The 27,633-nt window shown below is 35.0% G+C and overlaps 2 protein-coding genes across 4 annotated transcripts in view; one reads left to right on the plus strand and one right to left on the minus strand.

Moving 5' to 3' along the window:
* The window catches only part of LOC6046866 (HIV Tat-specific factor 1), a 183,050-nt gene that overhangs the window by 147,990 nt on the left and 7,427 nt on the right, over positions 1-27,633 (plus strand). The window contains 1 exon segment of the mRNA XM_038264842.1: positions 24,458-24,624. Coding sequence (XP_038120770.1) covers positions 24,458-24,624 — 167 coding nt within the window.
* The window catches only part of LOC6045372, a 246,157-nt gene that overhangs the window by 88,120 nt on the left and 130,404 nt on the right, over positions 1-27,633 (minus strand). The window lies entirely within an intron of this gene.

Here is a 27,633-nt window from a genome sequence, read left to right on the forward strand (position 1 = left end):
TGGTGCGGTGAGCTTCTGTGCTCGTTTAAAATGACTTAGTTTTTGGAAAAAGTTTTTTTTTAAAAAAACTTTGTTAAAAGTTTAAGAAATGTTGAAATGTTTTAAAATTGAATTTTTTAACAAAAAAAAAAACTTAACATTAAAAATATTTTTACACATACACGCTTAAACTACAATAAACACTGAGAAAAATCAACACATAAAATCGAGATAATCTCCCATTGAAACACACCCCGTAGTGTGATCCAGTATCCAGTAGTGTCCCGCAAAATCGTAATGCCGGTAATTTTGGAAATAAGTATGTATTTTTTTTTTTTTTTAGTTTTTAGTTTTTAGTTTTTAGTTTTTAGTTTTTAGTTTTTAGTTTTTAGTTTTTAGTTTTTAGTTTTTAGTTTTTAGTTTTTAGTTTTTAGTTTTTAGTTTTTAGTTTTTAGTTTTTAGTTTTTAGTTTTTAGTTTTTAGTTTTTAGTTTTAGTTTTTAGTTTTTAGTTTTTAGTTTTAGTTTTTAGTTTTTAGTTTTTAGTTTTTAGTTTTTAGTTTTTAGTTTTTAGTTTTTAGTTTTTAGTTTTTAGTTTTTAGTTTTTAGTTTTTAGTTTTTAGTTTTTAGTTTTTAGTTTTTAGTTTTTAGTTTTTAGTTTTTAGTTTTTAGTTTTTAGTTTTTAGTTTTTAGTTTTTAGTTTTTAGTTTTTAGTTTTTAGTTTTTAGTTTTTAGTTTTTAGTTTTTAGTTTTTAGTTTTTAGTTTTTAGTTTTTAGTTTTTAGTTTTTAGTTTTTAGTTTTTAGTTTTTAGTTTTTAGTTTTTAGTTTTTAGTTTTTAGTTTTTAGTTTTTAGTTTTTAGTTTTTAGTTTTTAGTTTTTAGTTTTTAGTTTTTAGTTTTTAGTTTTTAGTTTTTAGTTTTTAGTTTTTAGTTTTTAGTTTTTAGTTTTTAGTTTTTAGTTTTTAGTTTTTAGTTTTTAGTTTTTAGTTTTTAGTTTTTAGTTTTTAGTTTTAGTTTTTAGTTTTTAGTTTTTAGTTTTTAGTTTTTAGTTTTTAGTTTTTAGTTTTTAGTTTTAGTTTTTAGTTTTTAGTTTTTAGTTTTTAGTTTTTAGTTTTTAGTTTTTAGTTTTTAGTTTTTAGTTTTTAGTTTTTAGTTTTTAGTTTTTAGTTTTTAGTTTTTAGTTTTTAGTTTTTAGTTTTTAGTTTTTAGTTTTTAGTTTTTAGTTTTTAGTTTTTAGTTTTTAGTTTTTAGTTTTTAGTTTTTAGTTTTTAGTTTTTAGTTTTTAGTTTTTAGTTTTAGTTTTAGTTTTTAGTTTTTAGTTTTTAGTTTTTAGTTTTTAGTTTTTAGTTTTTAGTTTTTAGTTTTTAGTTTTTAGTTTTTAGTTTTTAGTTTTTAGTTTTTAGTTTTTAGTTTTTAGTTTTTAGTTTTTAGTTTTTAGTTTTTAGTTTTTAGTTTTTAGTTTTAGTTTTTAGTTTTTAGTTTTTAGTTTTTAGTTTTTAGTTTTTAGTTTTTAGTTTTTAGTTTTTAGTTTTTAGTTTTTAGTTTTTAGTTTTTAGTTTTTAGTTTTTAGTTTTTAGTTTTTAGTTTTTAGTTTTTAGTTTTTAGTTTTTAGTTTTTAGTTTTTAGTTTTTAGTTTTTAGTTTTTAGTTTTTAGTTTTTAGTTTTTAGTTTTTAGTTTTTAGTTTTTAGTTTTTAGTTTTTAGTTTTTAGTTTTTAGTTTTTAGTTTTTAGTTTTTAGTTTTTAGTTTTTAGTTTTTAGTTTTTAGTTTTTAGTTTTTAGTTTTTAGTTTTTAGTTTTTAGTTTTTAGTTTTTAGTTTTTAGTTTTTAGTTTCAGCTTTGTTGAGATCGTCTTTGCAGTCAATCGATAATTCCGTGAAATCAAGCCCTCAACCAGATCACTACCGGAAGAAGCTCGTCAGAGCTTTCACCTACCGGGGGTGAGCTATAAATAGTTTCCTCTGCTCCCACAACCAGCACCTAAAGATACTACGATATAAAGTGCTCGGCAAACATTCAAGCTCAACACAACACGTGTGCACCCCGAAGACGTTGAGGACGATTCATTCAAGATTCAAGAGCTTCTCCATAAGAGCAAGTGGTTGTTGGAGCAAACACCTTCACCACCCCCTCATATCTTCCCTGTGAGAGAGGAAGAGCTTCCACCCGATGGTGATAAGATTGATGTTTGTTGTTTACCCGTTTGTAAGAGTGCTTTGTGGGCATTCTTTTTTTTTTTTGTAAGGAGGAAATTGCAACAAATTAAGGGTTGGCTGGCTTGCCAAAGAAGTTTAATTACTGCATCAATCATCGGAAAGCTTTCGTTTTCTTTTTCTAAAAATAACTCAAACTCATTGCGAGGAAAAGTTGTCCTCCCCCTCGAATCCAAACAAGAAACTTTTGCTGACCTTTTTCCGACAGGTCAGTGTTTCCATCATCTAATTGTAGCAAAAGTTTGGCCATGTGAGTTATTCCAGTTTTTACCCACTTCGTTGTTTATCTTTGTTCAGAGTTAATTGCCCTCTGGGGACAATCGGAGCACCCACAAAATCTCAATTTATGTTTGAAAATTAATCTGAATTAAGAAATATAATAATTTCTTGACATTTTTTTATGTGCCTAAGTCTAGTTAACCTTAAACGCGCCCATTCATCGATAGTTACACCATTATGTTTACTTACGATCTGCATTAAACAAGTTTGTCGGAAAGAGGTTGTTTCTACCTGCAAACAAAAAAAGAGAGAAAACAAGTTGTTATTAATTATTTAATTATTATATTTTCCATAACAGATAATCGCGGGAACTCCACTTGATCCCCCTTCTACCCCTCTTTTGAACAAGTTAATTTCCTTCCCCCCCCCCCCACAAATGTCAGCATGACTTGTGCCCCCCCCCCCCCTCTGGTATTAGCCCGGGGACCCCCCGTGGAGTGTGCGCCCGCGAAATCGTCTTTTCTTTGCCGCCAACAACCTCACAACAGTCAGGTGGTGGTGTGTCGAGATCAATCTCGGCTAGCCCAGGCCGGCATAAATTATCCGCTCAACATAGGTTGGTCAGTTAGAAAAAACACCCGGATTACGCACTCGTCTCGTCTGCTCGATCCGGTTTCTGGAAACCACGGCTGCTGCTGCTCCCCCAGTTTGAGGAGGTTATGTTGCCATTATGATTGATCCTATTAAATTTTATTGGAATATTTATTGGACTAACGAGCTATGAAAGTTAATTTGTGATCCTTTCTCCGCGGAGGGTGAGGTTTGACGTGGATGAGAGCTAAGGTATTTTTTCAGAGCTTTAAATTTAGTTCCTTATCAACCTTTTAGGACTTTCCTCAATTCTGCTCTCCTTGTAGCAATTTTGACAAATTTCTCAAAAATAAACTTTTTTTTTCTTTTAATTTGCGATTTTCATCCATTTTATATATTGACTTGTTTTTTTTTTATTTTATCATTTGTTAACTTTTTAAGTTATATTAAATTGTATTGTATGTAGCTTGTAATTTTTTTTATGATTTTTTTTTTTACTTTTCCCGTGAGCTACTTTTGTTTTACGAAAAACTTTACTTCTCATGTGTTATGTTTTTGTTGCTTTATATGTGTAATTAATTTGAATTTATCATGTTTAGTTTATGTTTGGCCTATTCTACCACCTTACATTACATTTTTCGTTCCTAGTTTGTTCATGTTTTTTTTGTCACTTTTTCATTGTTTTGTTTAATTTTCACATCATCGGGACTGGCAACACCAGCCAGCAACAGTCAACTGTTCGGAGCTCCTCAAACTTTTCGATTTTTTCGCCGTAATTAACAGTGTTTACCCGCGAGTTTGCTGCTCCAGCATGCCAAGGGCCAGCCGTGGCCGAGGCAGTTCGAGTGCGGCCTCGAAAAACCCGCGAAGTTCATCTACCGGCAGAGTGCAGAAAGGTAAACACACCAACGCCGCATCGACCGCCATCGCGCACGGGAGCGTGCCCAGTGACGTCACCGATCCATCGTTTTTACACGTGTCATACCGCCCACGTGAGTCCCCAGTACGGACGAGACAGTCGACCCGGGCATCCGGAAGCACTTCCGGCCAGCAGCAGCAGCAGCAGTCCACCAGCACTACGAAAACAACCACTTCCAACGTTCCCACCAGCAACGAATTTGAGATGCTGAGTGGAGATGAAAACAACACCGCCAGTGACAGCAGTAGTGCTAGCGACGACGATGACGATGATGAACTTGCGCGCAAGCAAGAAAAGAAGAAAAAATGCAACTCTCCGAAGGAACGACGTCCACCTCCAATTTTTGTTTTGGAAACGTTGGCAGACGATATTGACGAGTTGCTTGAGGGACTCCAATATTGTCTGAAAATTAGTAAAACTTCAGTGCAAGTTATTACGCACAATAAACAGAATTTCGACCTGGTGGTGAAGAAGTTGAAGTTGCGAAACTTCAAATTCTTCACATTTGATCCTGCAGAGAAGGTCCCAGTGAAGATCGTCCTTCAGGGATATCCGGACCGCCCGATCTCCGACCTGGAAGAACACCTGACGGGCGTCAAGGTTAAGCCTCGAGAAATAAAGGTGCTCTCGAAATCAACTACGGTGACAGGTACGTACACCTTGTACCTCCTGTACTTCGATCGCGGGTCCGTCAAAATTCAGGACCTACGGCGGATCAAAGCACTGGACGGCTTCTTTGTGACGTGGCGATTCTACACGAAGAATCCGGCCGACGCAGCGCAATGCCACCGCTGTCAGAAATTCGGACACGGTTCTAGAAATTGTAATCTTCCGCCCCGGTGCGTAAAGTGCGGTGAGACCCACTTCACCGAAAGGTGCAATCTTCCGCGGAAAGACCAGCTGGGGGAAAACGCCCAGCAGCACAAAGCGCGCGTCAAGTGCGCGAACTGTGGTGGAAACCACACGGCGAATTTCCGTGGCTGTGCCGCGCGGAAAAAGTACCTCGAGGAGCAGGACAAGAAGAAGAAAGCGCCAGCGTCCCGCCAACCTCCAAAGACTTCGAGCACGAACGCTGCAGCAGCTGGCGGCGGAGCGGTTCCATCGACCAACCCAGCGTTCCCTCCCGGTTGGGGAGGTTCGTACGCTAGAGTAGCCGCTTCTGGGAGCGGTACTTCACAGGGACAAGCAGACGTTACCGGAGATGACCTCTTCACGCTTCCCGAGTTTTTCGCTCTTGCTGGAGAGATGCTCACGCGCTTCCGTGCCTGCCGGAACAAGGCAGAACAATTCCAAGCTCTCAGTGAGCTGATGATGAAGTACATCTACAACGGATAAGCTGCCGTGTGCAGCGAAGTTTTTCGACGTCAAAAGACAAAACAAACTGTGATCTAGTTTTAAGCTTTTCTATTTCTATCCTTTTCCTTAGCAAATTTCGAAGGTTTTTTTTTAAATAATTTTTCCTTCTGTTGACAAATCCATTGTTAGAATATCCAATTGCATCAAAATGAACTAAAGTACAAATCATAGTTGAAAGGTACTCCAAAACTCTATTAGGTTATAAGAATTACGAAATTGTGAATTGATTATTTACTAATAAAAACTAATTGAATTGAATTGAATTGAATGTTTAATTTTCACATTTTCTACTATAAAATGGCACCATATTAATTTTAGTTGCAAAAAAAATATGCAGAGGCATAGTTTGGGACACTAACAAATTTCTGCATAGGGGAGAGTGGGGAGACTTGATCCCCGGGGACACTTGATCCCAAGCCTGTATCTCGTCAGCATGTGGGTAAAACAATTAGCTTTGTTCTAGAAAGTTGTGCGAAATTGACTAAAACTCATTGTAGAAAACAAAGAAAAAAATTAAAAAATGTTTGGATTGAGTTACACACATTTTTCTAAGAAGTGCTGCAAAAAACTTCCAAGAGATCTTTTTTCTTTGTTTTGATAAGTATAGAAAACACTCAAAAATTATTCAAAAAAATATTTTTTATACATGAATTGTTTGATAAACATATCAACTCCAAAACCCTTACGCATTTGACGTTAAATTTATCGTCATACTATTTTTACAATCAATTGTTTAAAAAAGTGCGTTAAGGGAGACTTGATCCCTGCATTTTTACAGTCACTGGAATCAGCCTCAAGATTAAATAATTTGCCTGGGTTTTCGTACATAGTTTCCTTTAGTATAGTTGTACATAACTAACTGCAGTTTGAACCATTTTTCAAAAGTTTTGTAAACAAAAATTACCAGCTTTTGTAAACATGCTCAATTTTGGTCTAAAAAAGAAAATTTTAAGTTTTTAAATATTTTACATGCTAAACTTGTTATATTTTGAACACAAACGTACAGGTTTAATGTGAAATTGCTGTAACTTATAGAAAATTAAAAGTTTGGATGAATAAAAAACATTTTCCTTAAGATTTCTTCAAAATGTTGAAAGGGGGATCAAATTACCCCCAACATTTTGAAAATGCCGGTTTAAAATATTTTTTTAAAACGCTTGGCATGATTCGTAGAGTTTATCTGATGAAATACCCTTATCAGCCAAACATAGTTGAATGTTTAAGCTTCCAATTCATGCAAAAAGTTCATAGTTTTGTGAGAAATTAACAGAGTTATGTGCGATACAAAAAAAGGGGATCAAGTCTCCCCACTCTCCCCTACTGTTTTTTTACTGAAAATATGTGAAAGTAAAAATAAGTTAGTAAAAATCACAGCCATAATTGACTTTTAACCCTCTACTGCCCAAATTTTTTTTTCGAAAATATTTATTTTTCCCGTGTTCAGGAGGTCATTTTGAGCAACTTTTGTTCTACGAAAAACTTTACTTCTCTTGTTTTATGTTTTTCTTGTTTTATTTTTAGTATTTTAATTTGCATTTATCTTGTTTAGTTTATGTTTGTTTTTGGTAGTATTTGGCCTATTCTACCATCTAATATGATTACATTTTGCCTATCTAATTTTTTCACGTTTTTACAGTCATGTTTTCAATTTTTTGCATGTTTTTCACATTTCTGCTATAGAATGGCACCATCATCATTTAAATTGCGAAAAAATGCGTAGAGGCATAGTCTGGGACACTACAAAAATTACTGCATACTTCTTTTTACTGAAATTATAGGAAATGTTAGTAAAAAACACAGCCAAAGTTGACCCCTAAAAAAATGACATTTTTAAAAACACTGGCTAAGTCACAAGTTAAACTCCCAACCCTGAAATTTTCTAAAATTTTAAGAGTTCTTCTTTGCCAACTCACACAGCAGTTGCCCCGACCCCTCTTCGATTTGCGTGAAACTTTGTCCTAAGGGGTAACTTTTGTCCCTGATCACGAATCCGAGGTCCGTTTTTTGATATCTCGTGACGGAGGGGCGGTACGACCCCTTCCATTTTTGAACATGTGAAAAAAGAGGTGTTTTTCAATAAATTGCAGCCTGAAACGGTGATGAGATAGAAATTTGGTGTCAAAGGGACTTTTGTGTAAAATTAGACGCCCAATTTGATGGCGTACTCAGAAATCCGAATAAACGTATTTTTCATCGAAAAAAACACAAAAAAAAGTTTTAAAAATTCTCCCATTTTCCGTTACTCGACTGTAAAAAATTTTGGAACATGTCATTTTATGGGAAATTTAATGTACTTTTCGAATCTACATTGTCCCAGAAGGGTAATTTTTTCATTTAGAACAAAATTTTTCATTTTAAAATTTCGTGTTTTTTTCTAACTTTGCAGGGTTATTTTTTAGAGTGTAACAATGTTCTACAAAGTTGTAGAGCAGACAATTACAAAAAAAATGATATATAGACATAAGGAGTTTGCTTATAAACATCACGAGTAAAACATTGTTACACTCTAAAAAATAACCCGGCAAAGTTAGAAAAAACACGAAATTTTAAAATGAAAAATTTTGTTCTAAAAGAAAAAATTACAAAATTTCAGGGAGTTTTTTCACCTTTTTGAGCAAAGTTCAATGACTTTGAAAAATAATCGAGCTTAAAATAATTTTTTTGTACAAGTTATTTGTCATCAAATTTCATTTGCTACATACAGGAACATTCATAAAAAAAATACTTTATTAAATTGTTGCTAGCGAAAAAAAAATATTTTTTTTGAAAAATGTAATCTTGCTACAAACATTAATGTTGAAATAATGACGTGTGTGCAATGTTACCAATTAGTTATATATTGAAATTCATTCAAGAGGTTGCGAACCACTTCTTTAGAATGTATCTTAATGGTTTCTTTTTCAGTCAAAACAACGTAATTTTTTTTTATTCTTGGATTTTTTGCAGTTTTTTTTATGTTCACATTAGGTCAATTCAAATTTAATTTCATGTTTTTTTAATCAGATAAAAGCTATTCAATCTATTTACAAATTTTGAGTTTTAGGACCACAGATTGGAATTAAAGTTAAAACTTCAGGAAAAAAAATCCTAAATTGATTGAATAAAAAAAAATGTGACAGTAGTATACTGCCGCTCTAATCGAGTCCGTCCCATATATGTAATTTTGTCACATTGAGAAAAATTTTTTTTTTAAGTTTTTTGTAATATTTTTATTTAAATTTTGGTATGTTTGTAAGTTAAAATTTGAATTTTAAACAAAGCACAGTGGTCTGACGCAAGAAAAAATATGTCTGCCACGAGGTAGAATTTCAGAGCTTTTCTGTCTAAAGAACTTTTATTCAGTTCACAGAAAAAATGACAGCAATATTCATCAGGGAATGATTACAGAATGTGTGTCAAAAAATGTGTGTTATTGCATCAGGAACTGGTGAATTTTTGTCAGTTTTTGGTGATTTTTCATCAGGTTCTCATTTTAACACATTTTTTAAGTAATATTACTCAAAAATAGGTTATATTTAACCTACCAAAATTCAACATTTTTTTCTGTGTATAAAATTCATGACGATATTAGAGTGGACCTAAATTTTCTAAGACGAGATAGTTTTGTAGTGCTAACTATTCAAATCAATTCAATTCAATATGTAAATTCTACAGCATTTTATATATGAAAAGTTCTAGGGTTACCCTTAAAAATAATATTTTTATTTTACAATTTTCTTGCAATACTCTAAACAATTTTGGTGTCTCGCAGTAATGTTAAGAGCAATTAAATTCGCGTCTTTCAATGAAAGTACAAAGTCGCTAGTTCTTTTTGTTAAAAAAGTTTGAGCAATTTGACGGTGTCAAAGAAGCCCTTTTCAAATGTTTGTATCTTATTTTTTGTGGAAACTAAAAAACATTATGTTCATTTCATTTGAAATTCATATTAAATTTGAATTGTAATACATTGCAGGTGTATAAGTTAAGCTTCAACATAAATTAGAATTTAGGTCATATCCATCAAATAAAAAAATCATGTAATTATAAATATTTTTTATTATTTTTCTGAAAAATACGTTGGCCAAAGATGTACAATTATACAAAGTAAATAAATTAACTGCAGATTTCTTTTGGCATCTTCTAATGAAACTCTGCAATTTTTTGTAAATTTTTGTAAGCACTAAAGCTCGAAAATTGTTTTTTTTTCGAAAAAATGTTCGTAGATAGTTACTTAGGCCATTGCAAATATTTTTCAAAGTTTATGTCGCCCCCCTTTTCGACCTGAATAATCAGGGGGCAAACCAATTTTATTTTTTTTCGAAAAACTTCAAAATTTTGATGAAAGTTAATGTTTAAGGGAGCGTTCTTTTATTACGTAACGCAAAAAATCGGATTTTAAGACCCCCTCCCCTCACCCCCTCGTAACAAAATTTCCATACAAATTTAAAAAAATTGTATGGAGCGTAACACGGCCTCTGACCCCCCCCCCTTTCTCCCTACTGCGTTACGTAATAAAAGATCGCTCCCTAATCATCCGAAAACTAGTTTAATTGCATTTTCCTGCGTTTATTATCATATTTAGTATGTTTGAACTCCCTTGAAGACATTTTAAATTTCCATGAAATACCAATGTACAGTCCCACGAAAAGTTTTTTTTTTTCGCGAAAAAAAAATTCCGATGTTTTGCCCCCACTTTGACATAAACTTCGAAAAATATTTGCATCGGTATGACTTAATAACAATATTAGAAATTTGAACTTTGGGGACTCCAAAATCCAGGCTTCCCCTGCCTGCGCAGTCTTTTAAATGTGATCTGATATTTAATTGTAGTAATTTGTCCCTGTTCGCATAACTGTCCCATGAGTATTTCCCTCACTTTCGAAAAATGATTCTCAATCCTGCGAAACTATCGGAAAAATTGAACAAAGTTAGTTGCGTAGAATTATGGGTGGGACAAATTTGCCTTGGGTTGCCAAGAACAACTGGTTCATAACTGAATCTGTTTCTAATTCATTCCGAGAAGACTCCATCACCTTTATCGGATCGCCAAATTAGACTTGTGTAATTCGAACTGCTTCCCTCCATAGTCTTTTTCCCACCATTTTTTTTTTCGATCAAGGTCGCCTCACCACACGCACTCCATCATTTGAACTTGACTCGATCAATCAAAAAAGTTGTGATATCAATTTGTTAAAACAACAGCTCACTTTCATGAACTGGGTGGCTGGCTTGTGGCAGCACCTTAACATATGGAGCCGGGTCGCGCGCGCAACATAGAAACACTAGCAAAATGTGGGAAAACGAAGAAGAAGTTGAACAAGAACACCCGATTCGGAACAATTCGTCCGACAAATTGGGGATGGGGGTTGCGGTTTGAGCAAGGTTAGGGGTGATCAGATATGGGATAGGGTTGTCTGGATTGATTTTTTGTTTGTTTGATAGAAAAAAAGTGGTTTTGAGATTTTTTGAATGTTAAAAAATATTTTTTGAAATTTAAAATTATTAAAAACATCCCTAACCGTTAAGGCTAGTATGAAGTAGTAAAAAAACATGTAAATCAATACGTGCTCCATCACGTCATGCTTGTCCAGAGAGACCTATAAATGGACAACGACCCGGCATCGAATGGACTCAACCGAAATAGGGCGTTCTAGTCTGCAACAATATTTATGCTATGTTTGGCGGCAGCGGCTTCTGACTGCCCGCTGTGAGCATTTGACCACTGGATTTGACTTCTGCTGCCCCATCACAGCTGGAGTGCTGTCCAAAGTGGGCTACCGAACAGAAAAAAAGTTCCACTAACTAGCTCTGGTCCTGTTTGATTGACAGAGAGGAGAAGCAGAAGTTTTGCAGTGGATTAATGTGGAGAGTTGAAAGAAATTCTCAACAGTTTAAGTAATTTAGTGCCAAACTGAAATGCAAATGTCATGTCCGACTAAATTGCGAAAGAGAACCCCCTCAATTGGTTGCAATTTGCCGCATGTCGTACAAAAATGCGTTTAGCCAATTGACAAATTGAACGATTTATCGCGTTTTAATGCAATCGAGCCACAATGTCTTTGGCGGTGTCAGACTGAGAGCAAAAAAGAATACACCCCGACACTTAAAGTGTGGATTGAAAAATGACCGACCCCCATCGGAGTGTGGTCGGCCCAGCGGGACACGAACAACCGGGGTCTGATCGCAATCTAATTAGGACAAATTAGAAATTTATTGGTGAATTTAATTTGTGCCATGTTGAACGCATGTTGAACGCTTGTTGGGTTTAAAGAGGAACGTTCTGGGCGGGGTTATTGGTGGAAGTTGAAAGAATTCTGTTCAAGTTTGTCTCAATTGGAACGTGGACTTGGATTTGAATTTGGCATGGATTTCACTAGAACTTCTTGACTAGAACTTTGATTCTGTCTTTGATTCTGACTCTGATTTGACTCTGACTCTGACTCTATTTCTGATTCTGATCTGACTCTGACTCTGACTCTGACTTTGACTTTGACTCTGATTCAGACTGTGGTTCTGACTCTGACTCTGACTCTGACTCTGACTCTGACTCTGACTCTGATTCTGGCTCTGACTCTGACTCTGACTCTGACTCTGACTCTGACTCCGACTCTGACTCTGACTCTGATTTGAATCTGACTCTGACTCTGACTCTGACTCTAAATCTGACTATGACTCTGACTCTGACTCTGATTTTAGTTCTGACACTTTTCCTGCAAATGATATCTATTGATTTCATCACAAATTTGCTCTAAACACAAACACCGCATAGCATGCCAACAGACCTTCGCAATCAATCAATCTATATTGAATCTCTGACGATGCAAACCAATGCATCTCTTCGCCATCAAACATCCCGGGTGATAAATTTAGCATCAAACAGTCCCACTACCTTCTGCAGCTCGACTCTCACTCTCTTCGGAGCAATTCACTAACCATGTTCCGCCGAAGACCCCACTCGCTGACCTGCTCCTATTCCTTACAGCCGCGCGTAAACATTGCTCACATCACAAGCAAAATCAACCAGTTCAAAGTCTCAGCAAACAATCGTAATTGCCAGTTCTACGCGGAGTGCGGTATTCGGTGTAAATAGTTGCGCCACAGACAAGGGGATGGAGCGGTCAGAATCAGAGTCAGAATCAAAATCAAAATGAGAGTCAGTGTCAGAATCTAAATCAGGTGAAGATTCTGTTTCAGAGTCAGATTCTGAGTCAGTGTCAGATTCTGAGTCAGTGTCAGAATCAGAGAGTGAAATCAGAATCAGAAAAATAATCACTTACAGAATCATAATCGGAATCAAAATCAGAGTCAGCGTCAGAGTATTCAGAGTCAAGGACAGAATAAGAGTCAGAGTCAGAGTCAAAGTAAAATAAAAAAAATCAGAGTTAGAGTCAGAGTCAAAATCAGAGCCAGAGTCATAATCAGAGACAAAGTAAAAGTCGGATTCAGAGTCAGAGTTAAAAACAAAGACATAGTCAAAATTAGAGTCAGAGTCAAGGTCAGAGTCAGAATAAAAATCGAAATCAGAGTCAGAATAATAATCACAATCAGAGTCAGAATGAAAATCAGAGTCAAAATTAGATTCAGAATGATGGTCAGAATCAGAGTCAGAATCAAAATTAGAGTTAGAGTTATAAACAGAGACAAAATTAAAATTAGAGTCGGAGTCAAGGTCAGAATCAAAACCAGAATCAAAATCTAAATAAGAATCAAAATCTAAATCAGAATCAGAGTCAGAATAAAAATCAAACCCAGAGTCAGAATCAGAGTCAGAATCAAAAATAGATTCAGAAGCATGGTCAGAATCAGAGTCAGAACCGAAATTAGAGTCAGAACCATAAATAGAGACAAGGCCAAAATTAGAGTCAGAGTCATGGTCAGAGTCGGAAACAGAATCAAAATCTGAACCAGAACCAGAATAATAATCAGAATCAATGTCAGAATCAAAATCAGAGTCAAAGTCAGTGTCAGAATCAAAATCAGAGTCAAAGTCAGAGTCAGAATCTGAATCTGAATTAGAGTCAGAGTCAAGGTCAGAATTAGTGTCTGAGTCAGATTCAAAACAAGAGTCAAAATCAGAGTCATAGTCAATTTAAAAATTAGTGTCTGAGTCATAATCAGAGTCAAAGTAATGGTTGGAGTCCGAGTCAAAATCAGTCAGATTTAGAGTCATAAACAGAGCCAAAGGAAAAATTAGAGTCAGAGTCAAGGTCAGAGTCAGAACCAGAATCAAAATCTGAATCAGAATCAGAATAATAATCAGAACCAAAGTCAGAATCAGAATCAAAATCAGATTCAAAATCAGAGTCAGAGTCAGAATCTGAATCTGAATTAGAGTCAGAGTCAAGGTCAGAATCAGTGTCTGAGTCAGATTCAAAGCAAGAGTCAAAATCAGAGTCAGAGTCAATTTCAAAATTAGAGTCTGAGTCATAATCAGATTCAAAGTAATGGTTGGAGTCAGAATAAAAATCAGAGTCAGATTCAGAATCAGGGTCAGAATCAAAATTAGAGTCAGAGTCATAAACGGAGACAAAGTCAAAATTAGAGTCAATGTCAAAATCAGATTCATAACCAGAATCAAAATCTTAATCAGAATCAGAATAATAATCAGAATCAAAGTCAGAAGCAGAATAAAAATCAGAGTCAGTGTAAAAACGTCGAAAAAACGAAACGTTCTTATAACTGGAAACTTACGTCGAACACTGCTGCAGTCCTAGGCGATGATCTCGATGAAGCCGCTACCAAGGTTGGATGAGTCGAAACCGTAGGTTTCCCAAAAATCGAAGACAGGAGTTCAATACTGAGTATGATTAATACACAGGTTTGAGATGACCTCCGAACTTGCTTTATTGAAAATAATTCGTACAATGTCGTCTTAATTCTACAAGTTCTCCTAGCGTTACATAATTTCTAAACCGAAAATCTAACCTATCTAGTCCCGTCGTAAATGATTTTTTCTCCTGAATTTGGATGAGATTTGATGTGGCCTTGTCAGGGTGTGAATTCCTGCTTCCTGTAACTCTTTCGGTTCCATCGTTTTCGTTTTCTCAGATCTAGCTCTAAACACAGTTTTTCTGTGGGTCCTAAAGAGTTTCTAATGCATTTCAAAACATTTGTACTGTTTAGTTCTATCCTTCCTTAAAGATAGAAAGGGACAAATAGTGTTTCTCTAAACTAGCAATTATATAATCTGACCACGCACCCACGCGTGCGTGTACCGCGCATAAGGAACCCTAAATGTGGGACCTTTTCTTATCTGATGCAACTGCGTTCTACTGGTTTCCGTCCTTCCTTCATTCTACCTGATTTGTCGTTGCATCCATTTCAAACATCTCGCGGAGTTTGCTGCTTTCACTTTCTATGATATTTCAATTAAGTCTAGTCAATTCTTCTGCTCATGAAATCTTAAATTGATGATTTGCTTTTAAAGCCAAATTTTCAACTATAATTAATTTTCTAGCGCCAACATACCGGGACCCGTAAATCGTCCTAGATTTACCAAACAAACTCGATTCTACGCTAGTAAATTTCTGAGTCTTATTTTGTTTTTGCAATCTATGCCTTAATTCATTTTCAAATAAATGATCTTTATCTGTAACCTATGCTTGTTCGTTTCTAAAAATGTGTTACTATTTCACGTAATTATTCTCCATTGATTACTTCCATACTTCATTTATTATTTTTTTTTGATGTGCTCAAAAATTACTTCAAAATTTTAGTTTCAGCTTGCCAATTAGTCTTCTAATTGCGTCTAAGTTTGTTTCATTCATTCTTCTAGTCAAACCATTTGTTTGATTGACTTGCACATTTGTACTTCATTTGTTGTTTCCAAATCATGAGCCTGTTGCTCGAAATTATAAATTGAAACAATTTTAATTAAATTCTCTCTTGAATTTACATTTACGATCATTTGGTTGAAACCGTTTGTCGGTATCAATTTTATTATTTCTGGAATGCATTCATCCCAACTATATTTCGATTTCCATAAGTTTTTCAGCAAACTTTTGATTGATATCGATTGACGATCATAAACGTCCATAGCATGAGATAAGTTTTGTCTCTTTGTTAAACTATTGATTTCTTCGCTATTTGCGGTTACTTTATTTTCAACTTGCAATTAGTTTTCTTCCAAAACATGTAGAGTATATTACCTGTGTTGTACAATTTCATTTCCTTCAATGGGAAATTTCTTACAATTGGTACATAATGCTTCATTAGCTTTAAATTGGAATTTGAATTTCCAAATTCTTTGTTTGCTTTGCGACACATAACAACTCTGTATCTCGCAACCTTTGTTGCAAGTTTCGAATTGTAGAAGTAAACTAAATAATCATTACGTTGATTATTCCAATTCTGTTCCACTAAGTTAGAACTATCTTCAATGAATATTTGTACTTCTTTATTTTTTTTAACTTGTACGCAAGCTTGTGAGCTGAATGCTCCAAATGTTTTTGTTTGCACATTACAAACATTTAATTTGTTATCAATTTCTTTTATCAAAACTATTCTTTCAGAGTTTTGATCAACCTTTATTGTTCCACCATTAGGACAATTTTCGTCTGTATCTTTGGATACCAAATTTTTTCCGAAGTCTTCTTTTTGGACTTCTCGAATTATGAACACATGTTCCTTTTTATTCTCTTCAATCTGACTACTTCCAAATAGGACCCAACCTAATTTGGTTTTTCTTGTAATTGGTTCATTGAACCTTCCTGATAGTTCTTGATTACCCTTGAACAAAAATGCATGTGGTAATCCAAGTAATATTGTTGGCACTGCTTTTTCATAAGATTCCAACTTACTATTCTTAAGATAAGAAAATCTTGCATTGAGACGTGCAATGTCCACAGATTGATGTGGGAGCGATAAACCTTTAATGGTTCGCAGGTCATTTAATTGGAACAATTTTCCATTGGGACCTTTGACATTCAATTGAACAGATTTACTTCTGTTATTTTCTTTAATTTCACCATTGGGCCAAGCCAATGTTAATGGTTTATCTCTTCCTGTAACTTTGAGCTTATTAACAACATTTTTATCAATGAGACTGACCGAGGAGCCTGAATCAAAGAATGCAAATGTCTCGAAACTATTCTCACCATTCATCAAAGTTACTGGTATTATTGGATAGTAAACTTGATGGCTATCCCTTACGTTAAAATTCACCTTTTTAAAATCATCTTTTGTAGGTTTTGAAGCTACGATTATTTTCTTTTCAGGAATTTTTAAATGAAGTAATCGATTATGTTTACTTTTGCAACCTTCGGTGTTGCAAGGTTCTGCAAATCTACAATGTTTTGCCAAATGATTTGCGCGACAACATGAAAAGCATAATTTCTTTTCTGCTACAAATTTTCTCCTTTCAACAAGAGATATTTTCTTGAATTCATCGCATTCAGTTAATTTGTGATTTTGATCACACAAATAACACTTCAACTGATGTATTCCATGATAATTAACTCTATCTACTGTTTCAACAGAACTTTCTTTGTTAGCTCCTCTTTCGGCTAACAGCATACTAGCTAATGTTTCTTGTGGTTTTAACCACTCATAAAGTGTTTTTAATGTAGGAGCGATATATGGGTTTTTTATAGTCGCCAACATTTTCTCCTCATTTAAACTCATCAGCCACTTTTGATGTAGTGAAGCTGGTAACTTGTTCGCGAGATCACGAACTAATCTCTGATCATTCAAGTATTCAGGATGTTTCATGCACTCCATGTTGATTACAAAATCTCCAATTCCAGATATAAAATCTATCATGGACTGAGGATTCTCGAACTTTGGGTTACGCAATGCCAAAACATCGTTTAACAACCCAGAGTAGACTCGTTCGACACTGCCAAACTGGTCTTCTAATTTAATCATAATTTTGTTCAGATTACTTGAATTTATGAGTAACGAATTAACTCTGCTTAATGCCTCACCTTTGAGACAATTATTTAATCGATTAATATTTTCAAAATCAGAAAAATTACCTTGACGAGTAGTCTCGTAAAAGGCTTGTTTGAACCTGGGCCAGATTTCGTCAAATTCTGGCAAATCCATTAGAGATTGCCGCATCACTAAACTGTTTGAAGAAGTTTGAGAGATGTTAATGCTATTGATTTTGTCAATAATCGCTTCAAGTGCTTTAACTTGCAAATTTTGATTTGTTTCTGAATTTTGTGCAACTTGTTGTGTTCCAAAATATTTCATACACTTCTCTTCAAGAGATTTAATAAGAGCATCTTGTTTATCTAACATTTCCTGAATAGCTAAACATTTATCACACTTCCAATGGTCCTTTGACCTAGGAGTACGAGCTAATCCTACACACTTTATGTGAAATCTACGATCACAACTGTCGCAAGAAACCATAAATTCCTCGACATCATCTGAACTATCACACTGACGGCAACTACCGTTCTTATTTTCAGCAAACTTGAAATCCATTTTGCCTTCGAATACCTTACAATTTCAGATGATCGATGTGTTGCTGCTCTTTCTTGATGCTCGATGGGCTGTTGCTGGTTGCACACGTCGCTTGTTGATGCACTCTACGTTGATTCCTTTTCAACGCTCGATGATCCACTCTATTAAGCTGCTTCTTATGGCACGATATCTTTTTTTTTATTGCACTGTTTCCGATTTAAGCACCGGAGACGCTCCTCCTTTTTTAACTATTCATCTGGATCTTTGAATTCCAGGATCACTCACAACACCTTTTGCTGTGTACACACGAACTAACTTTTGACGCCAAATTACTGCGTCCAAATGTTCATCTAGAATTACTTCCAGGATTCAAAAACTTTGTTCACGTTAAACGAACAATTCCCGCTTCGGGCTAAGTCCACGTTTGTGTGCGACTTCCACTGGTAGATCCGTTATCCACCAAATCTTCTGCGACATTTAGTTCTTCTAGGTTTTCACCTAGGCTAACACAACACGGACAACTTCGGTAACACTGATTTCCGATAAAACTGTTCTTCTGGTTTTCAAGGACCAGGCTTACTTCACAAATTTCTTCTGGTTGTAACGTCCAGGCTCACACAAAATTTTCTTCTGGATAAAATTTCCAGGCTCACATAAATTTTTCTTCTGGGTAAAATTTCCAGGCTCACGAATACAGGTTTCTTCTGGGATTTAGTTTCCAGGCTCACACACAATTTGAACAGTGATCAACGTACGAATTAAATTTTTTTCACGTTTACTGCCAGACGAGAGATCTTACATCTTCTCAAAACATCTGAGTTCTTGCTCAAGATTTCTTCTGCGAATAAGTCCACAGGATTTCACTGACGAGCTTTCTCGACACTAAGTTCATCTGAACTCTAACACAGTTCAGGACACTTCGTCCACAATTTTCTCTGAGCCTAACACTGCTCAAGAACACTTTTCACTAGTCCGCTCTATAGCGTCGGACACGCTTATACTCACAATCACAACTAGATTTCAACTAGTTGGAAGTCCGGGGATCCAAAGTGTCTGATTTCAACAGACACTCTCCAGCTTCCTCTCTGGAGCCACCATGTAAAAACGTCGAAAAAACGAAACGTTCTTATAACTGGAAACTTACGTCGAACACTGCTGCAGTCCTAGGCGATGATCTCGATGAAGCCGCTACCAAGGTTGGATGAGTCGAAACCGTAGGTTTCCCAAAAATCGAAGACAGGAGTTCAATACTGAGTATGATTAATACACAGGTTTGAGATGACCTCCGAACTTGCTTTATTGAAAATAATTCGTACAATGTCGTCTTAATTCTACAAGTTCTCCTAGCGTTACATAATTTCTAAACCGAAAATCTAACCTATCTAGTCCCGTCGTAAATGATTTTTTCTCCTGAATTTGGATGAGATTTGATGTGGCCTTGTCAGGGTGTGAATTCCCTGCTTCCTGTAACTCTTTCGGTTCCATCGTTTTCGTTTTCTCAGATCTAGCTCTAAACACAGTTTTTCTGTGGGTCCTAAAGAGTTTCTAATGCATTTCAAAACATTTGTACTGTTTAGTTCTATCCTTCCTTAAAGATAGAAAGGGACAAATAGTGTTTCTCTAAACTAGCAATTATATAATCTGACCACGCACCCACGCGTGCGTGTACCGCGCATAAGGAACCCTAAATGTGGGACCTTTTCTTATCTGATGCAACTGCGTTCTACTGGTTTCCGTCCTTCCTTCATTCTACCTGATTTGTCGTTGCATCCATTTCAAACATCTCGCGGAGTTTGCTGCTTTCACTTTCTATGATATTTCAATTAAGTCTAGTCAATTCTTCTGCTCATGAAATCTTAAATTGATGATTTGCTTTTAAAGCCAAATTTTCAACTATAATTAATTTTCTAGCGCCAACAGTCAGAGTCAGAGTCAGTGTCAGAATCATAATCAGAGTCAGAGTCAGAGTCAGAATCTGAATCTGAATTAGAGTCAGTGTCAAGGTCAGAATTAGTGTCTGAGTCAGATTCAAAACAAGAGTCAAAATCAGAGTCATAGTCAATATAAAAATTAGAGTCTGAGTCATAATCAGAGTCAAAGTAATGGTTGGAGTCAGAATAAAAATCAAAGTCAGATTCAGAATCAGAGTCAGAATCAAAATTAGAGTCAGCGTCATAATCAGAGAAAAAGTCAAAATTAGAGTCAGAGTCAAGGTCAGAGTCATAACCAGAATCAAAATCTGAATCAGAATCAGAATAATAATCAGAATCAGAGTCAGAATCAGAATCAATGATCAGAGTCAGAGTCATTGAAAGATTCATAATCAGAGTCAGAATAAGAGTCAGAGTCTGAATCTGAGTCAGATTCAGAGCAAGAGTCAGAAACAGAGTCAGAGTCAAGGTCAAAATTAAAGTCTTAGTCATAATCAGAGTCAAAGTAATGGTCGGAGTCAGAATTAAAATCAGAGTCAGGCTCAGAATCAGAGTCAGTATTCCGAGTCTGAGTCAAGATCAGGTCAGAGTCAGTGTTCAGAGTCGGAGTCATGATCAGAGTCAGAGTCAGTCTAAGAATCAAAATCAGAGTCAGAATCAGAGTCAGAGTCAGATTCTGAATCAGAGCCAGAGTCAAGGTCAGAGTCAGGCTCAGAATCAGAGTCAGTATTCCAAGTCGGAGTCAGAGTCAGAGTCAAATTCAAAGTAAGAGTTAGGATCAGAGTCAGAACCAAGTTCAGAGTATAAAACAAAACCAAAGTCAAAGTCCAACTCAAATCCAATCCCATTCAAATCTGTTTGTCTGTGATCCCACAAACTTTGGACGCTCGAAGTCCAACATCTACCCGCGAGAGCTTGCAACGTCTCACCCGTGCGTCCGTAATTGGGCTGGCAAATATGCGAGAAGGGTTAATAGTCTTGGCTCCATTCCAAGCTATGCACTTCCGTTTCGTTCGCAGGGATTCGTCCGCCGACGTATAGACTAAACAATTGCACTCTCTTCAAGAAGTCGTCTTCATCGACGGCGATTCCGGCAGCAGTAGCGTAATTTATGACCTATTGAAATAGAAATTTGCGAATTCCTTCGGCGTCATTCCCTGCGAACTTCTTCTCAGTGTTTTAAAGCTAATTGAGTTGACTGACACGCAAGCGGAAGGTTGATCTTTTCGGAATTCTCTAATAACGACATAAATCAGTGCGCAGTTGTATTGTTCACGCCTCAGTGGCCGACTGTCGCGATAAATCAGCGATTGGTAGCGACTAGAGCGATCAAATAATGATGATTTATTGACTGACTGGTTGGTGGTTGCCGTGGTTTGTTCTGCCGAATGGTGGGATGTTTCAGAAGTGGAGATTTGCCTGAGGACTGTTCTAAGGGGGAGTTGGAGTGAAACAGCTCTTTTTGAAATCTATTATGTCTTGTTCTACTTCAATAGTGATGGTACGGTATGTCCACGCATCCTTCTTCCTCTGTAGATTCTGTGAAATCGACCCGTTCACAGAATCCACTGTGACGTTAATACAACGCAGTAGGCCTGGCCGTAATCTAACGTAATCATAAAATATTCAATTTAGTCAAGTCGACCCCACTTCACCCCGCTCTCCAGCCCAATCACAAAGCCATCGTTTATCATATTATTGTCATCGAGTTGCCCTGCTCTGATTATATCGATTAGTCTCCGAACTAAGTGCTCTGCACATCTCGGCTCTCCGAAGGGCTTGCTGAACCGGGCTTCCGGAGACAACCCCGGTAGACTGAGGCTGAGAGAGCGGAGGATGCGTTCTGCTTAATCGAGTGGAAAGTGTTTCCGAGCGGGCTTTCATCACAGTTAATTAACTATCATTTTCATCCGATTAGCGCGCAATTGTTGGTGTGTGTGTGTTTCCGTCAGTATGTCTACGTTATTGTGTTTGTGCAAACTTGTGAAATTGTGTCATTGGAGGCGTGTTACCCGTGTCAGACACTTTCCCATGTCTTTTGCCAGTTTGTGCATTGAAACATGTTATGATAGCTTAGAGTGAGGTATTAAATTTCACGATCAATATTGATTCCACTGAGTTAGTTCACATGTTTTAGAGCACCTCTAAACGGTAAATCAAACCTAGCTGTACAACTGCATAGAAATAAGGGCGCTAATCTTCTTACATAAATTTCCTCCCGGACAAAACCGTATTTGCCAAAACCTTCGTAAAGAAAACAAACTTTTACCAATTAGTGTACGCGACACAGTCCTACGACGCTTCCCCCTCCACCAATACAAACAAAACTCCACCCGCCTACTGTGTGCTTCTCTTGGTCAGTGTGTCACGTGCGGCTCGAGAAGTGACAGTGCAACCAGCAGCGGAAAGAGAGAAAGAGCAAATATTGACGATGCACTCGGGAGCGTGCGCAAGCGGCTTCTTTGCTCTCTCCTCTCTGGTTTCTTTCTGACAGATTGGCTTATGTCAGCACGCGCGTTGGTTAGCTTGCTTTTAACCCGCATTTTGTGATCAATCATCGGCGGTTCCGTGAGATTTATCATTTTTTTTTTCATCGAGCTTCAATCTCCCACCCCAAACCTGGCAGTTATTCTTTCTGTTTGGGATTAAAGCGTGGCAAATTGATTAGTAAACATTTAAGGCACCCCCCGTGATCTTTTTTGGAGCTGTTTTTTTCTCTTTGCGTCGTGCAGTTTTGTTTACCTTCGATTAGTGCGAGAAGCGGGCAATTGTTGCACTAGATTACTTTTTATTTGTTAGAATTTTGAAGGTTTTCATTTTTTTTATCAATGTTAATGTTTGCTAGTTATGTTTAAGTTAAAAAAAATATTATATTTTAAATATCATAACCAGATTGTTAAAAAAATAAAAACAAAAATGGCTGAAACTGAGTGGCAAAGGTTTCCAGGATAATATTGTGCAATCAAGTAAAATTTGGCATTTTTCAGTAAAATTTAAAAAATGAGAAAAAAGTTAAAATAATTTGTATTTCTTTAGAAAAATAAATAGTTTTTAGCTCAGCACAGGTTTTTCGAGATATATTGATTTTTTAATTAAAAAAATAGCATAAGAAAATAAACATATCGCAAAATGATTCGTTTATTTAATTTTTGGATTATTCTGTAATAAGACATCTTTTGTTTTTGTGAAAAAGTAAACAAAAATTTGACACTTTTGTAAAAATTTAAAACCCTTTTTGTTAAAAAAAGGGTTATTTCAAATTATTCAAAAATTTTGAACATTATTTTTGATACTATTTATTCAAACGAATTGCGTTCAAACTAAAACCTTTTAACAGAGTTACAAAATATCTAAGATAAATAAAGTGAAAAATACTTCCTTTTTTTATTTTTCAATAATTCTTTGTTCGTTTTGGCCAAGTTAATGAAACCTAGATTGAAATTATTTTTTTTTGCACAACGCACAAGACGTTGTTCTTTTTTCAAACGGATTGTGTTCAAACTGAAATTCGTGGATTTTATGAACTTTGCAACAGAATTAAAAACATTTTCAATTTATAGGCAATTTCTGTAGAACAAGTTTCTTGGTGAATATTTTGTTTTGTTTGTTTTGATTTTTTTTTGGTAACAAATTAATACTTGTTTAAAACAAAAATGAAATTTCCTTGGTTTTTTAAATAACAAAAAACTAAGTTTTTAAAGGTTAATGGAATGATTGGTCTACTCTTATTAATCCTTTGTTTTGAAAATAAACATTTTTTGAAGAAAATACTGATTAAAAAACATTTGACAAATAAATTTTACTCCTATCAATGTTACCCCAGTTTTCGGTTGGTAAGTAACTTATCTCTTAGCCCAAAGTAAGTAGTTTTTGAGCTGTTTTTTGAACTAAAAAAATGTTTTTTTTTTTGTTTGGTTGAGTTTCAAAAGAGATACATTTTTGTTCTCAAAGTAATTATTCTTTTAATTTTTTCTAATTTTTTTTATATTTTCAAGTTAGCCTCATAAAATTAACTCAATATTGCAATGTCAAAATAGTTATCATTTGGAGCTAATCTGGGATTTTAACGGAAAAAGCTTTTCTAAGGACTATAATTTTGTCTCAGAGACAAATTCTCTATTCAAAATTCAGTGTTATTCAAAATGTTAAGACATGATTCTTAAATTGTACATTAATATTTTTCAGCTGTCAGTTTATAGTGGTACGTAGCCATTTTTGATCTCCACCAAAAATGGGTCCACCAAAAATGGCTGCGATTTAGCCATAGAGAAGTATGAATGCAGTTTTCAAAAAATTATGGTTTTTTTTTAAAGAATATTCATGATTTTTAAAAAATATTCAAAATGTACACAAGGCAAGGCTGTGTTATATAATTAAAACTAACTTCCGAAAAAATATTAAATTAAAATTGGCCAAGTATTTTAAAAAGCATTTTTTTTAAGTAATCATGAAATGTAAGGCTTGATTTAAAATGTATTAATATAAAAAGTTTTTTACTTGTTTTGAAGGGCAACACATTTGACCAAACTTCCGTCTCCAAATATTTTTTTTAAATGTGCAGTAATTTCCAAAATTACTCCCAAAATCTGCTAGCCTCAGCCAACAATCTGAAGGTCGCATTTCCAAACCCCACTGATGAGGACCACCAAAATGACAAATTTGTAGTCGCCAGTACCTTTCACGGTGGCTTCCCTCCCCCTGTCCAAATACCTTTATTAATTAACTTCTTTTATCTTGTTGGTGGTCTTGGTTGCGCTTGATTTGAGGAGCTACCAAAGAAAATAACCCCTTCGGAAGCCACCCGGAAGTGTTTACCTTACTAATTGTGACTTCACTTTTATCTTCTTTTCTCTTTTTTTTCAGATCGAATCGGTGGACCTGGCGCTCGAACTGCTCGACAACTATGACGTGCGCGGGCACAAGATTCGGGTGCAGCGGGCCGAGTTCCAGCTCAAGGGCGAGTACAACCCGTCGCTCAAACCGAAGATCAAGAAGAAGGAAAAGGAGAAGATGAAGAAGATGCAGGAGGCGTGAGTGTTGCGATTGATTTTTGATTTTGACTTTAAGGAAAATTCCTACAACATTTAACATCAACTTTGTAAAACCTTCAAGCGCTCTCGTGTGACATGACAGGTCATCTCACTGGAGCTTTGATCACGACGACGACGACGACACGTTAATTAACGCCGCCGCCGTTGCAATGTTATTGCTTGGGTATTGCTTTTGTTGTTAATTTGAGTTAACTTGTCTTGAATTGAGCGTTGAGCTGGTAATAAGTCGTGTCTTGTTGTACTTGCGGTTGTTGGTAGCGCGGCGGTTGACGTTTCCGAGGTGTTTGTTGGTGCGCGAAAGTATGTGACAAGACGGTAATTTGATGGGTGCCGCGCGTAAAGCCTCCGGGGAGGGAGAGAAAGTTCATGGGTGTCCCGTTAAGTTACCTGGAAGTAGAAATAAAAAAAAGGATGAAAAAAGTTGAACAAAAATAGGCAATTTTCAAATGTTATTTTAAAAAAATGTTTATTGAGTTTTAGGTATTTTGAAAGCTGGGAATAACTTTATATTGTGATTATGCTTTCGGTGAATATAAATTATCAAAATTTAATTTGGTAGAAAATATCCTTATTTAATAGTTTATTGGCTCAAAATTTCAGAGGGCAGACAAAAATGTTTTATATGTTTTAGGGGACTAAAAAAGACATCTTTAAAGCAGTAGTACATGATGTTGCAAAATCTGGTTAGGGGCCATCCATAAACCATGTTGACACTTTTTTGAAATTTTAGAAGAAATATTTTTTTGAAATAACAGTGTTTTTTTAATGTCAGAGAAGGTGACATTTTTTATCATTTAAAAAACAGAATTGAATTGCAATCAAAAAGTTTTTTTTATTAAATGTACCGTTCTCAAGTTAAAGCCATTTATGCGCATTTTTTCAATTTAAAAACACTTCTTGAAAGAAACCACTTCAAAAACAAACAAAAAATCACAAAGATTTTATATTTGAACAATGAAACTCGAAACATCAGTTTTCGAGACATCGACAGTTGAAACTTTCATTAGTTTTCTTTGTGATCCTGTATCTCAAACAGGTATTAGACTATGACAAACAAACAAAAAAAAAACAACAAAGCTGCTTCAGAAACTATTTGTCCAATTTTTCAAGCCTAAAATAGTAGGTTCCATGATTTTATCTCAGCTTTTCAAAAAAGTTTTTTTCAGGGGTGGCTTTCCTTCATAAATTATTTTTTTAAAGCGAAAAATGTTAAAATTTTAAAAAAATATCTTCAATATGACTTTAACTTCAAAACGATGGCAAATTTGATTCAGCCTTTCCAAATAATTTTTAGATTTCATATGTTTTTGATCACATTTTCAATATTTTTCAAATTTCTGGTTACTGGTACTAGATTTGCACCATCACTATCATGCACTATTGCTCAAAAGATGTATTTTTGTATGCCCATAGAAAAAAACAAGAAATTTAGAAAATAAAAAAACGTACTATGAGAATTTAACTATAAGTGATAAAAAGATAAAAAAGGAGGGTTTTTTTTAAAGAGTGTAGCCATTTGTGTCTTTTAAAATAGCCTGAATAATTATAATTTGGCTCAGTGATTTTTCGCGTTCAAAAATTGAACCTTTACGGATACCACAGTTCTAAAACTCCAAATTTCTCGGAAATTGAAAAATGTTAAAATCAACCTAAAAATCTTTTAGGATTAAAAAAAATTCGATTTTAGGAATAACTTTTCATATTTAATTTTGAAGCAGTCTTCAATTTTTAACTAACGAAAAATTTTCTAAACCAATTTTTGAGAAATCTTTTCTAAATTTGTATGTTATTCTTAGTCACGTAAGATTGTACATGGCTGGCGTATTCCACGGAACAAAAAATAGCAAATATTGAGAGTGAATTATGTAAAACTGAATACAAGCCAGTGAACTTGTAAAAAAACAACTTTTACCTAAACATCAAATTTGTATCAAACAAAATTATCAAATTTGGTGGAAAATTTAAACACTCGAAAGTTCTGGCAAGTATTTTTTTTTATTTCTTTTTTTTATAATTTTTCAGGATAATGGTTTTTATCGTAAAAGATAACTTTGAAAAACCACACTCATACAAACTAATTTAAAGAAGGTTTTTTTTTAAATGCTTTCTAACAAAAATGTTTTTTTTTAATTCATCAAAAGTGACAAAAAAATCAGACCGCAATTTTACTTTTATTCGTAACTGCTCTTGATAGAATAACTGCAAGAACTTGTTGACAATATAAATATTTGAGATAAGATTATTTTTTATCAAAAATAATGTTTTCAGAAGATTTTTTTCAATGATTTGTCAGTAATCTAGAAGATTATTTGATTTTTTTCCAAATGTCTTTAAAAAACTTTTTGGAATTTATTCATTTAAGTAAATTATAAATGAAAAAAAAAAATTGAATAAAGAAAAAAGAGGAAATGTTTTTGAAGAGACTTTTCTGATTGTAAAAGCTTTTTCTTCAGAAAGGTCGTTACAAATCGATGGATTGTGAATTGGTTTGTACAGAATTATAAATATCTGATGAAAATGCCTCTAAAGACTCTAAATCAAACATCTCTCTTTCTTTCTATTCCAAATTTTTCTATGTTTGCAATTGTATTTAAATAAAGTAAGAGATAGTTTGAAAATTCATCCTTTTCAGAGAATTTGCTAACCCTTGATTATAAATTCTAAAACACCGCTAATGCCTTGCTGCAAAGTGCTGCAAAACCGCTAACCAACCGCTTAATCCCAATCAACTACCGCTGCTCCAACAAACCCTCGAACACCGCTCTTATATCGTCTCTCTAATGGTGCTCAGAAATAGTGGCATAAATGATACCTTGTTCTTGTTCGAGCTGCCAATACTGTTTCTTTTTTTCCTCCCTCGGGAACACTGAACACTAAACACCAATATCGCCAATAAACTCAGCCCGGCGTGACTTCAATTACCTGGCCCGAGATTTCTCCAACTCCCGGGCGTCAGATACAGATACGTATAGACACTTTCAATTCACA

This window comes from Culex quinquefasciatus, chromosome 3 (assembly GCF_015732765.1).
Source record: "Culex quinquefasciatus strain JHB chromosome 3, VPISU_Cqui_1.0_pri_paternal, whole genome shotgun sequence".
Taxonomy (NCBI): domain Eukaryota; kingdom Metazoa; phylum Arthropoda; class Insecta; order Diptera; family Culicidae; genus Culex; species Culex quinquefasciatus.